General features: G+C 48.2%; 1 protein-coding gene across 6 annotated transcripts in view; it reads right to left on the bottom strand.

Annotated features, from left to right (window-relative positions):
* Positions 1-7,126, bottom strand: part of BCL2L1 (BCL2 like 1) — a 45,713-nt gene extending 38,587 nt beyond the window's left edge. The window contains exons 1-2 of one of the 6 annotated variants that reach the window (XM_084887946.1): positions 7,016-7,126; positions 4,731-5,407 (exon numbers count right to left, since the gene is read on the bottom strand). In XM_084887946.1, coding sequence (XP_084744072.1) covers positions 4,731-5,294 — 564 coding nt within the window. In that variant the 5' untranslated portion in view covers positions 5,295-5,407; positions 7,016-7,126. Of the gene's footprint in view, positions 1-4,730; positions 5,426-5,485; positions 5,636-5,730; positions 6,767-6,901 lie in introns of those variants that run through there. The other 5 variants (XM_084887942.1, XM_084887944.1, XM_084887943.1 and 2 more) reach the window with 5 other exon arrangements.
* Between the last annotated feature and the right edge of the window lie 7,108 nt (positions 7,127-14,234).

The following is a 14,234-nucleotide window of genomic DNA, read 5'->3' on the forward strand; positions in this document are numbered from 1 at the left end:
CTCTACTGATTTTTAAAAAAGGCTTAGCCCCTCTTCCTTCAGATATTTGAAACTGGTGATCATATTCTCCTGGGTCTTCTCTTCCCCAGGCTAAACAAAAAGACCCAGTGGGATTGTGTGACTCGAGTCTGCCAGCTGAGAATGGGGAAGGCAGACTGCGGCTGGAGGAACAGAAAAGAAGCAGATCTAGGAGCAGAGTGACTTCTTCAAAGAAAAGAGATGAAGTCCTTGGGGAAGACCCCATGGAATTAGGTTGGAGGTTGGGGCTAGGGACAAGACCCTGCTAATTACTGTAGTAGGAGATTATGTTTCTGTAGAAGAGCAGCTCACTGGAAATTACTCCTAAACTAACCATGCTAAACCCCCCCAAAAAACCCCACACAGTTACTGAAAGAAAGCCCATACAGAAAGGCTGAGGGTGCTGGAAAAGCCAAGGCTGCTGGGCATAGAAGAGGACACTCAAGCCCACTGGCCTCAGGACAGGTACCTGTTTGGGAAGAGACAGTTAACAACTGCTCCTTCCTGCAGCCCAAACAAATCAGGTGACGGGGTGACGGCCCACACAAAAGTCGAGGAAACCCTCTGGGTTCCGCTGGGGATCCCTGAAAAAATACCTGGGTATTTTTATATCAGAAGTTGAAGGGTTCCATGGGGCTAATGTGGACATTTGTTCTAGGAAGTCTAGAAAACCCAGTGATGGTGACAGAGTTCTAACAGCAACCTCAAGTGTACATCCACAAGAACTGGGTGCTCTGAGGGGGAGCCCCTGAAACACTTCTATCTCACTTTGGGACCTGAATGAGATTACTAAAAATTTCCACGTTTGGGGTTTCTAATGGGGTTTCCCCAAAACCACAGAGCTGTAGCAGCTGCTATGATCTGCAAAGGTCTCTGAGGTGTTGGAGCAGACATCTTTCTATACAGAAGAAGCCAGACCAGACAGAAGACCACAGCCACGCAGACTGGAAAAGACCAAATTATGTATTCTCCCCCTCACACCTCACTGCTCTCAGCAATGGTGTTTCCATCTAGCTGTGGGGTTTCCCAGAGACAGCAATCCCAAAATGTCTTAGCCCACCAGGGTCCTCAACCATAACTGTCCACATTAACACTGGAAAGCCCCAGCAACACTCTGTCCCTCTAGGGAAGGTCACATTACATATACCATTTTGGGTGAACATCTTGGGGCTGACTTTGTTTCCTCAGAAACTCTGGGGGCAAAGTTCAGTCTTCTCAGGCAGGTAAACTATTCAATCTTCTGAGGCAGGTAGTCTATTCAAAAGGGGTGCTTCCACCCTACAATTAAGGCCCAGGAAGGGCCTTTGTTCTAGATCCTTTACTAGAGTCAAGCTATGGTAGGTGGCTATCATTATTGCATTTTACAGGGAGAGATGGATGAACAAGAGACAAACAGGTTCAGCATCTTGCGAGGTGACCCTAAGCAAGCAAGCAGTGGTGTGGCTATGAGTCTGGAATTCCAGTCCTTGGAGCATCCCTTCTTCCCACATGCACAACTCTTATCTATTGGGAGGGCCTGAGAGCGTCTTAACAATGAAAAAATTAACAGGAAGCCCACTCTGACTGGGCAAACTCCTGATACCCACTTGAGTTTACCAGGGCAAGAATCTGAGTCTACGTACTTGCCTTTGGGAACTGCTACTGCCAATAAAGGCACTGTTCTTCCTGCAGCTACTAAACAATGCCAAGATCACAGACCAGAGTGAGCACCTCAGCAGGCATGTTTTACTCAGCCCAACAGCATCTGGCTTTCTGTGCTAGTCACTTTATTATTCCTTGGAGAACCTGATATGGATGGAAAGAGTTTTAGACTTTGGATTCAGGCCAACCTATGTGTAACTTCTCATTCAGTCACTTAACTGGCTGTGGGGCACCTGGGGCCAGTCACCCAGCTTCACAGGTAAACTGGGAATAAACCTACCTACCTTAAAGGTTATTGTGTGGAATACATAAAATAGCATGTCATTTCCACGAGGAAAGGTTCCGTGTCTGGCTTGTGGCCAGCATCTAAAACAGTGTATGTGTCATAGTAGATGCTCAATAATTATAGCTGCATAAGTAAAAGACCTAAGACAATGCCTTGAACATAATATATACTCCATAAAGGCTCGTTTCCTTTCCTTTTCCTGTAGGGATGTTAAATTTAGAGAATACCCAAGGATGAAACAACCCATAACTCCTATACTCATGGATCCCCCTCCAGCCACATCCTCCTGGAAGGTTATGAGATGCCACTGTAGCAGCCAGTCGGTGCAGCTCAAACCAAATGGTACCTGAGAGGAAAGTGGGCAGGTACCTTCCACCCGAAAGATCCTGAGTCACCCTGGCCACTTTGGCTCAGTGGATAGAGCATCAACCTGCGAACTAAAGGGTCCTGGGTTCGATTCCAGTCAAAGGCACATGCCCAAGTTGTGGGCTCAATCCCCAGGAGGCAGCTGATCAATTATTCTTTCTCATCATTGATGTTTATATCTCTCTTTCCTCTCCCTCTCTCTCTAAAATCAATAAAAATATATTTCAAAAAAAGAAAATAAAAAGATCTTGAGTCAATACCTTCTGGCCTCAGGGAAAATGCATGCCTAGAAATAGTTCTGACATAACTGGCTCATCTGCACACATCCCCTCTGTTCACCAAAAGGAAGAAGTATATGGTATGTTGTCCAACGGGCTCTGGTAATTCTTGAGCGGTGAGAAAAATGGAATTTCAATCCAGTGGCTGTCTAATGAACTTGCCCAGTGCTGCTGTGTCTAAAACCTCTTTTCACATGCAACACTGATGACTGGCATCTCTGGCCCAGGTAGCCCTCTGCAGAGGCTGGCTGGTAGACCAGGCAACTCTCCCAGATTGCCTTTTGTTAATAGCTGGAAACAACCTGCCTGTTAATAGGACCACTGGCCAAAGACAACAGTCATGCAAAGTAGGCAAAAGGCCCAAGTCTACCTAGAGATGCCTCAGAGGGTGTGTCTGAATGAAGCTTTGGAATCCTGTCCCTCCTGTAATCAGCTGAACAAATATTTGCCCCCAAACAGAATCAAAGCAGGGGGGAATGAGAGGTCATTGAACAAATCAACAGGAACTATTTAATCATTTATCCCCCCAGGGAGTTCATTTACAGAATGGCTTTCAAGTCTGGTCAGCCTTAGCTCGAGAGAGCCCTCTCCTTTACCTCCCCCAAGCCCACCCCAACCATCTGACCTCATTGACTTATCTCTTTTCCTTGTACAAGTACTGGCAGTGGGAAGAGTTGATGAAGTTGCAAAGAAATGGGAAATAAGAAAGGGGGTGGGGTTCCAGAGCAAACTCAGAGGTCTCTGCTCATTCGTAAACTGAAGTGCCTGCCACGCCCTAGGCCCAGCCTATGGATAATTGCATTCTTGACATTCCTGAGTCCATGGTGCATGGCCCCTTAAATCTTAGTTTCTTCAATAGATGACTTATTTTGCACAGCTTGCTCAATTTTAGGGGTATTCTGAAGGAACATAATACCTCTCCTAAGCCCCCACCTCCCCTAGGCAGGGAGATAGCACGAAAATAGGACTGAGGTCACTGTAGAATAGCAAAAATTGCCTACAATGACCACCGATAAAGAATTTCCCACCACTGTCCCATCCTGGTTTGGTGACAAGCAAAAGAATCCTCTCTCCTGGGAAAGCAATGACGCATGCCTCCTGGCCCCAAATGCTACAGCAAACGTGTTGGTGTCAGTCACTGTGCTCATATTAGCTCCAAGATTACAATACCCTGCAAGGCAAGGAGGGCTTGCCACATTTTTTTAGCGGAAGAAACTGAAGCTCAAGGTAAACTGGTCTGTCCATTGTCACACGGCTAGGTAAGGGACAGTGCTGGGACTCACACCCAGGTCCGTTTGATTCTGAAGTCAGTCACTGAATCTGGATGTCCCTAAGCCCCACAGACTCAGTTCTTGCTTTGCCAGCAACAGTGCTCGGTGAAGAGGCCCCAGGGCCCTGGCCGGAAAGCAATAGGCAGAACAGCTGGAGCTCCCCAACCGACCCTAGGTAGTGAAGTACAAAGTTCAGGCTTAATGTGTGACACTGCAAGAGCTCAGGAAGCAGGCCAACCATGTAGAAAGTTGCACGCGTTAGAGCAAACGGACGCAGGGGTGCAGCACAAACACAACTGGCCACTGCCCCTAAAACCAGGCAATCCTCAGCCATCCACGCCAGTGGGAACTCTGTCTGGCCTTGCCTTTTTCTGAGAGAATATCAGGTATGCAAACTTTAAAATAAAGAGAATTTGATGTGGGGGAGGGAAGCCCAGAATAGACTGACATCCCCGAGGGAGGTAAGCATGGAGGGGCTTATGGGTCACTGATACTACCTTCTCTAGGCCTTATACCCATCACCCCTTTGGGTGGTGAGCCACTATGTCAGGGCGAGGGGAACATGGACTAACTTCCCACTCTCACATGAACAGGCTATGATTTCCTCCACCGAGGAACTGGAGCACAGGCATGAAGGAGTGGGGTCATGAGGGTGACCAGGATGAAAAATGCCCTGTCCTTCAGGAACTAGGTCATCTGTTCTTTTAGAACTGATAACCTTTTGCAGTGCTGAGACCAGTTCACGTCTCCTTAACAACACGTCCAGTAACCATCCAGCACAACAGGAAGAGATACGGGGAAAGGCTGATGAGATCTCTCTGAGTGGAGGCCAAGGAAAAGGGACACACAAGGAGGGGGCGTGGTCCTTACCCAGCCTCCGTTCTCCTGGATCCAAGGCTCTAGGTGGTCATTCAGGTAAGTGGCCATCCAAGTTGCAATCCGACTCACCAATACCTGCATCTCCTTGTCCACACTCTCCACGCACAGTGCCCCACCGAACGAGAAAAAGGCCACGATGCGACCCCAGTTCACCCCATCCCGGAAGAGTTCGTTCACGACTTGCTCAAAGCTCTGATAAGCGGTCCCCGGGGTGATGTGGAGCTGGGATGTCAGGTCACTGAACGCCCGCCGGTACCTCAGTTCGAACTCATCGCCCGCCTCCCGCAGCGCCTGCTTCACCGCCGCCATGGGAATCGCCTCCCGGGCGTCCAGGCGGCTGCTGTGGCCGGTGGCGCCGTTCACCGCAGGGCTGTCCACCGGGTGCCAGGACGGGTTGCCATTGATGGCGCTGGGGGTGTCCACCTCTGCTTCAGTCCCCTCTGGGGCCTCAGTTCTGTTCTCTTCCACATCGCTAAACTGACTCCAGCTGTATCCCTTCTGGGAGAGCTTGTAGGAGAGAAAGTCAACCACCAGTTCCCGGTTGCTCTGAGACATTTTTATAATAGGGATGGGCTCCACCAGTCCATTGTCCGGAACACCTGCTCCACTCACCGAGTCCGGTCTCCGGCTAGTGGTTGCCTTCTGAGATCCGGGGCCGAGATAAGGTTCTGAAGGGAGAGAAAGAGCTTCAGGAAGGGGAAAAAAATAAAATAAATAAAAATTAATATGCAAGCCATCTAACCCACAGCATCGCATTCCACCTCCTCCAGATAACCACAACCGGTTTCTTTGTGGTTCTTAGGGAGGTCTGAGACTAGCTTCTCAAAAGACTTCCATCAAGTCAAATGGAAAGCACCAGCAAGCAGTCAGTCTCTGAACCATCATCACACCGGCCTCTCCCCCCACCCCTCCCCCGCCCCCCCAAACCCCGGCCACCTCCTCTTCCCCGAAGCTGCCGGCCCCCCATCCCCTCCACCCCCGCTCCACCTACATTCAAATGCGTCCCAGGCTACAGGCAGGCAGGTGCAGTCCCCGGACGATCTTTTGTACCATGGGGCCGGGGAGGAGGAGGTGGCTGCCGGGATGCCGGTAACTCAGCCGGCCTCACGGGCAGCGATCAAAAAAAAAAGAAAAAAAGAAAGAAAGAAAGAAGAAGAAGAAAAAAAAGAAACCGGCTGCGGCCGGAGGGATCATGCGAGACGCCGGCTGCGCGTCCGGAGGGCGACGCAGGAATTAGGAAGCCCGGGAGCCGCCGCCGCGCTCGCTTCCTCCTCCATCGCCCAGAATGAGGGCGGCCTCCGCACCGGCAGTCCAGCCCCCTCGCTCGCTCCGCACGCTCCCCGCTCGCTGCCTCCTACTGGGAGCCGGGAGAACTCTCCCGGAGGCGGCGGCGCGGGCTCTAGGGCTTTCTGTTGATGTTGTTGTTGTTGTTTCTATTTAAGTACCGACCCCGGGTGGAGGCTTCCGAAACCCCCGGCAAGGACTTCCCTCAATGGGGCTCAGGGCTTCGAGGAGGGGCGGAGGGAAGGGGAAACCGCCTGGCCCCTGAGGTCTGACTTCGGAAACGCCGCCGCCGGGCCTTTCCGGGAGGCTGAGGCCCGGGGACCCCCCAGAAACGCCGCCGGTCGTCTCTGAATTCCCCCAAGGCCCTGGGCGCGGCGGCGGCGGCGGCGGCAGGGGGCTGCCGGGCCCTCCATTTCCCGCACCGGCACAATGGCCGCCGGCGCCCGCACAAAGCCGGGTGAGGGTGCGGGTGCGGGTGCGCGCCGGGCCTCTCCGGGCAGGGACAGGGTCAGGCCTGCTCGAGGACCCCGCAGCGGAGACCACGTTTTCCCGGAGCCGGGCTCCCGGCGGCTTCCTGGCGCCCCCCTCCCGGGAGGGCTGGGGGGTCGGGGGCTGCACCTCTCCGGAGCCGAGGTGGGTGGGCTGCGGCCTCGCGGCTCCTCCCGCGCCCGAGGCCGGGTACCCGCGGGGCCACCGCCCAGTTACTAAGCAACCGCTCTCCCTCAGGGGCGCCCCCTAGACCTTTCTGGGAGAAGGGGGTCTCGTCCCCGGCGGCCCGCCCCCAGGACCAATCAGAGAGCCCCGTCGGCACGGAAGCGGGACGGCGAGAGCTCCCATTGGGCGCAGCGCCTGCCACACAGGGGAGGCGGTGCTCTCACCTGTGAGCCCCGCGAGCCGTGGGGGGCCACATTCCCCCTGCGTCGACCAGGTCGTTTCCAGATGCGAGGGCTCCTGGCGGCCGGGTTCCGCGCCGCTGACCCGGGCCGGCCTACCTTGCTGATGGCTCTCTCTGTCTCTTCCGAACGAGCCGGCCTCAGTTTCCCCTGAAGAGACCGGGAGAACTTGCAAGCTCAGTCACTTCCGGTGCCGAAGCAGCGCGCGCGAGCCCGAGACGCAAAGGGAGTGCACGCCTTGAGGACTGGCGTCAAGACCTGGAAGAAAGCGCCCCCTTGCGGTAGATCTCGGGAACCAAGGACGAGGAAAAAAACCAACCTTTACATTCCTATTTCCATTCATTCATTCATTTAGTCATTTTCATCTACCTGTCAGCTTATATATCGAAAAAGCATTTCGTGTGGCTAAGAACATTAAGTTTAGGATTCCAACTCCAGTTAGTCAAGTTATTCAACAATCCTGTGCCTCAATTTTCTTAACTGTAAAATGAGTGAAAATCAACCTCCATTACTGAGTTACTGTGAGGATTAAAATAATTGATATTTGCCCTGTCTCCCTCCCCTCCCCCACACACACCGGTAGTTTAGATGGTTAGATTATTGTCCTGATGCACCAAGGTTGGGAGTTGGCTGAAAGGTCAGAGCACATTCAAGGATCAATCAATGAATGCATAAGTTAGTGGAACAATAAATCCATGTGTTCCCTCTCTCTCTCTCTCTCTCTCTCTCTCTCTCTCTCTCTCTCTGTTATTAATAAATAAAAATAACAAATAAGTTATTATTTGTAAAGTCCGTAGAACAGTGTATGGTCCAGAGTATATGCTTTATGAATTCATCAAATGTACCATGTTTCCCCGAAAATAAGACATCCTCCGAAAATAAGACCTACTTACAGGTTTCCTTCTGAATGAAATATAAGGAATCCCCCTGAAAATAAGCGCCCCCCCCCCCAGGCTAAACATGAGAGATTTTGAAAGAAATGGAGTCACAAGAAATTCACCAGGGCCGAAACCGGTTTGGCTCAGCGGTAGAGCGTCGGTCTGCGGACTGAAAGGTCCCAGGTTCGATTCCGGCCAGAGCATGTACATTGGTTGTGGGCACATCCCCGGTAGGGGATGTGCAAGAGGCAGCTGGTCGATGTTTCTCTCTCATCGATGTCTCTATCTCTCTATCTCTCTCCCTTCCTCTCTGTAAGAAAATCAATAAAATATATTAAAAAAAAAAAAAAAGAAATTCACCAGGAAATTCAGGAATTGGATTGTTATGATGATGTTCCAGAAGATGATGACATGATTGTCATTGAATAAATGAGTAAATTCTTGATACTGTAGGATTCACAGTTTGTCTGGTTTGTGTTGACAACTACCGTACTACCGTACCGTATACAGGTAATAAATTTCCTTTATTTTCATTTAACAATAATTATGTACCGTATTCTTCATGGAAAAATAAGACATCCCCTGAAAATAAGACCTAGTGCATCTTTGGGAGCAAAAATTAATACAAGACACTGTCTTATTTTCGGGAAAACAGGGTAGTATTGTTTGGGTTGCTAAAGACAAAATTGGGAACAAGACACGTCCCTGACCTTTTAAACCCTTTAGATAGAGAGAGACAGTAAACAACTAAGAAAATATACAAACAAGGTAATTTCAAATAGTGACTAGGGCTAGGAAGAAAGTAAGTCAGGGTACTGTAATAAAGAGGGTGAAGGGAGAGTGGCTACCTTAGACTGGGTGTTCAAGAATGTAAGCACTGCCCAGTGAGGGAGAGAAGCATTTATTCAACAACTGTTTATGTAAGGTGACTAGGGATGCCCTCTAGTGTAAATTTAATTGATTAAAAATTAGGGCCCTAACCGATTTGGCTCAGTGGATAAGCATCAGCCTGCAGACTGAAGGGTTCCAGGTTCGATTCTGCTCAAGGGCATGTACCTTGGTTGCAGGCACATCCCCAGTAGGAGGTGTGCAGGAGGCAGCTGATTGATGTTTCCCTCTAATCGATGTTTCTAATTCTCTATCTCTCTCCCTTCCTCTCTGTAAAAAAATCAATAAAATATTTTTTAAAAATTAGGTATACAGGAAAATGGGATGTTAAAAATATACCATAGATTAAAAAGTAAGTCCTCTTCTCACCCTATTTTCCAATCCCCAGTTCCCCTTATAGAGGTTCACTCTTATCTCTGTAGTCTTTCAGAGATTGTCACTGTATGCACAGGCAAATCCTATATAATAAAAAGGTAATATGCAAATCGACCCTCACACCCTCACAAAGACGGCTGCCCATGACCAGGCCATCAGGGGGGTTAGTGAGAGATGACCAAACGACTGAACAAGCAGGCTGCATGGGGCAACCAGGCTGGTGGGGGACAGTTGCAGGCAACCAGGTTGGGGGGGGGGCAGTTGGGGGTGACCAGGCTAGCAGAGGGGAGCAGTTGGGGGCGACCAGGCCAGCAGGGGGTGGGCAATAAGAGGCGACTAGGCCAGTGGGGGCACAGTTGGGGGCGATTAGGCTGGCAGGGGGGCAGTTAGAGGTGACCAGGTTGGCATGGGGAGTAGTTAGGAGCAATCAGTCTGGCAGAAAGGGGCAGTTGAGGGCAACTAGGCTGGCGGGGGGGGGGGGGGGAGAGGAGGCCAGTAAGGGGTGACCAGGCTGGCGGGGGAGGGGCAGTTAGGAGCAACCAGGCTGGCGGGGGGGGGGGGGGGGGGGGGAGTAATTAGGGGTGATCAGGCCGGCACACAGAGGCAGTGAGGGGCTATCAGGCTGGCAGGGTGGGGGCAGTTAGGGGTGACCAGGCAGGCAGGTGACAATTAGGAGCCAGCAGTCCAGGGGTCGGGCATCCTCTGAGGGGTCCAGTATTAGAGAGGGTGCAGGTTGGGCTGAGGAGATTCCCCCACCCTGGTGCACAAATTTCATGCACCAGTCCTCTAGTTTATATGTATAAATGTTTTACACAAATACTTTTACATCTTGCTTTTTTCACTGAGCTCTACATTTTGGATCTGCCTCAGTTTTTTGAAGTTAACAACTTTATAAAGATGTCATAATTTACTTGCTCAATCCCCTATTTGGGAACACTTAGGTAGTTTCCAATCTCTTTCTTCCCAAACAATGTTATAACTTGTCCACTTGTTATTTTGCATACGTGGGAGTTTATCTGTTAGGTAAATTCCTGGGAATGGAATTATCAGCAAGTGAGTATATGGATTTGTTTTCGCTTTGTTTTAATCGATATTGGCAAGGCGGTCTCCACAGCAGTGGTACCAGTGTGTCCTACCATCAATGAATGTGCCGATTTCCTCACACCCTGAACCACACAATGTGTTATGAAACCTTTTTATCCTTGCCAATAAGATAGATTAAAAACTGCCCTTGCCAAAACTGGTTTGGCTCAATGGATAGAGCATCAGCCTTTGGACTGAAAGGTCCCAGGTTCAATTCCGGTCAAGGGCATGTACCTTGGTTGCGGGCACATCTCCAGTGGAGGGTGTGCAGGAGGTAGCTGATTGATGTTTCTTATCGATGTTTCTAACTATCTCTTTCCCCTTCTCTCTGTGAAAAACCAATAAAATATATTTTTAAAAAACACACCAAAAACTGCCCTAGCCGGTTTGGTTCAGTGGATAGAGCCTGCAGAATGAAAGGTCCCTAGTTCAATTCTGGTCGAGGACACACGCCCAGATTGCAGGCTTGATCCCCAGTAGGGGATGTGCAGGAGGCAGCCGATCAATGATTTTCTCTCATCGTTGATGTTTCTATCTCTCTCTCCCTTTTCCTTCCTCTCTGAAATCAATAAAAAATATATTTAAAAAAAGATAAAAACCAAGATGTGAAAAAAAAAGAAAGAAAGGAAAACAAACAAAAAAACCCCAAGATGTGCTTTTATTTTTTATTTCTTTTTAGTAAGCATAAAATTGACTCATATTTATGAGTCTTTTTTTAGGGGGGTCTTGTTCTGGTGAATTCTTTGTTCATTTCATTTGCCCTTTCTTCAGTTGCTCTTTCTGTTGAACTTTTTTTCTCATTGATTTATAGAAATTTTTATCCTTTCTAAATATAAGTTGTAAATATTTTCCTAATGTATTTACTAGGGGCCCAGTGCATGAATTCGTGCACCTTGAAAGGAACTGTGGGCTGTGAGGCCCCCCCGCCCAATTCCTCCTACCATAGCCCCGGCCCAGTCCTCCATCTTCTGGCAGCCCTGCTCCCACCACCACTGTTCCCACGCATTGATGGCACCTGTCCTGCTCTCACCAGCTGACAGCATGGAGCAACTGGGGCGGGCGCCAGCAGCAGGGGCGAGTGGCGGCTGCTGCCCCAATAATACCCCAGGAGCAGGGGGAGGTGGAGAAGCCCTCAGAGATGATTGGGGCTGGCAGCTGCCACTTGCCCCCACTGACATCGCTGAGCGGTTGAAACTGGCACTGCGCACTGGCAGTGGGTGTGAACTGCAGCTCTGGTGCCAGCTACAGGTGCTAGTGGGGCCAGTGCCATCAGAGGGGGCGAGCGGTGGCTGCTGGCCCCGATCGCCCCTCAGGATTTCTCCATCTCCCCCTGCTCCTGAAGGGCAATCAGGGCCAGCAGTCACCACTCCCCCGCTGATGGCACCGGCAGTGGGTGTGAGTGGGGCTGGCACCCGCAGCAGGTGTGAGTCCCAGCAAGACCACAGCCCACAGGAGCAACGAATTTTCAGTAACTACCAGAGGCTCATCCCAATGCCAGCTGGTGCCCCACCTTGGTTTGGTGCCCCCACTCACCTGCTTCACCATTCAGCCATCTTCCACGCTCTGCTGCCAATGCCTGCCATGTTATGCGTGTGCCCCCTGGTGGTCAGCACATGCCATAGTGACCAGTTGTTCGGTTGTTCTGCAGTTCGGTCTATTTGCATATAGGGTTTTATATATGTATATATAATAGATTACCAAGGAGAAATTTTTTTATGTGTATTTTAATTTATTGTTCTTTTCCTTTGTGACTTTCAGGCTCTGTATCATTCTTAGAAAGACCTTCTCTAGTTCAATATTATAAAAATAATTCTGTTTTCTTCTAGTTTTTATATTTTACATTTAAATCCCTGTTCCATTCACTTTGGTGTATGGTGTGAGTCCAGCATCCAAATTTTTTTTTTTTTTTTTTTTTTTTTTTTTTGCAAATAACTACCCTGTTATACTAATATTACCATATTTTCTCAATCATTTGAAATGTCTCCCTTATAATACATTCCCAAGCTTATTTGGATCAATTTCCAAACTTTCTATTATGTTCCATGAGAAGGTTTTAAACTGGGGTAGGACATGATCTACTTTTTTTTTTTTTTTGAAGGAGGGGTTTGGGGAGAGAGAGAGAGAGAACATTGATGTGAGAAAGACACGTTGATTGGTTGCCTCCTAGGGCTGAGGATCAAACTTGCAATCCAGGTATGAGACCTTGACTGCAAATTGAAACCATTTAGCCATACCGACCAGAGCTCTGCTTTTTTAAAAATTTATTTATTTATTTATTTATTTAGTTATTTATTTATTTCAGAGAGAAGGGAGAGGGAGAGATACCATGTTTCCCCGAAAATAAAACATCCTCTGAAAATAAGACCTGCTTACAGGTTTCCTTCTGAGTGAAATATAAGGCATCCCCTGAAAATAAGGCCCCCCTAGGCTAAACATGAGAGATTTGGTCCACTGATTCTGAAAGAAATGGAGTCACAAGAAATTCACCAGGAAATTCAGCAATTGGATTGTTATGAGGATGTTCCAGAAGATGATGACATGATTGTCATTGAATAAATGAGTAAATTCTTGATACTGTAGGATTCACAGTTTGTCTGGTTTGTGTTGACAACTACCATACTACTGTACCGTATACAGGTAATAAATTTCCTTTATTTTCATTTAACAATAAATGTGTACCGTATTCTTCTTCATGGAAAAATAAGACATCCCCTGAAAATAAGACCTAGTGCATCTTTGGGAGCAAAAATTAATATAAGACACTGTCTTATTTTCGGGGAAACAGGGTAGAAACATCAGTGATGAAGAGAGAATAATTGATCTGCTGCCTCCTGCACACCTTCTACTGGGGATCAAGCCCGCGACCCGGGCATGTGACCTTGACCAGAATTGAGCCCAGGACCCTTCAGTACGCAGGCTGATGCTCTAACCACTGAGCAAAACTGGGGTTTGGCCTCTACAGCTGGCTTTCTTGGGTGCAGATCCTAGCTGTGCCACACACAGTGTGTGACTATGGAGATGTTGTCTACCCTTCCTGGGCTTCAATTTCCTCCAGCTATAAAATGGGAATGATAGCATTTTCTACCCTACGGTTATTGTGAATATGGAATGAATTAATATGTGTAAAGTACTTCAAACAGTGCCTGGCATATAATAAGTGCCAGATCTTATTACTTACACAGACCCATGGGAAAAGTGGAGCATTGTTTTGCATATTAAAAAAAAAATGGGTTCACATGTATTTATAACAGCAATTTTCAACTGGTGTGTCACAAGAACTTTTAAGACAATACTTAACTATTTAGTCAGGGGCAGTGACCTCTTTTCCCTAAGATTGCCAAATAAAAAAATGACAACAGCCAACACAATAATAGTCATCCAGTGTGCGAATAAATCAAAATCATACCTATTTTTTTGACAAAATATATATATTTTTGGTGTGCCACAGAATTTTAGTAATTAATTTCTGCATGCCATGAGATGAAGAAGGTTGAAAATTGCTGATTTATATCAATCATTCATTTGTTTTTTATTTTAATTTTTGTATTGATTTCAGAGAGGAAGGGAGAAGGAGAGAGATAGAAACATCAATGATGAGAGAAAATCATTGATCGGCTGCCTCCTGCACACCCCATACTCCCATACTGAGGATTGAACCCGCAACCTGGGCATGTGCCCTTGACTGGAATTGAACCCTTCAGTCCATAAGCTGATGCTCTGAGCCAAACCAGCTAGGGCAGTAATTTGTTTTTTAACTCAAAAATGTATCTCAAAGAAAACTCCTTGTTGGTCCAGATCTATGGGACTCTTTTGAACAGATGCTTAGCTAAGTATCCCACTCTATAGTAAGATTATTGAAATAACCCCCTGTGTATGGACATTTAGGTGGTTTCCAGTTTCTCACAACTACAATGCAACAGGCTAGTAATTGATTTCCAATGTTGTTCCCCTTCCTTCTGTTTTCACTACAGCAACTAGAGTTATTTCCTTAAAAGCAGAGAGTAAATCAATGTTCAAAACCCTCCCAGGACTCCCACTTCATTCAGAGTAAAAATTAAAGTCCTTATAATGGCCTAGAATCTAGGCCCTAGATG

This window comes from Pipistrellus hanaki (genome assembly GCF_964339955.1).
Source record: "Pipistrellus hanaki genome assembly, chromosome: 6".
NCBI classification, from domain to species: domain Eukaryota; kingdom Metazoa; phylum Chordata; class Mammalia; order Chiroptera; family Vespertilionidae; genus Pipistrellus; species Pipistrellus hanaki.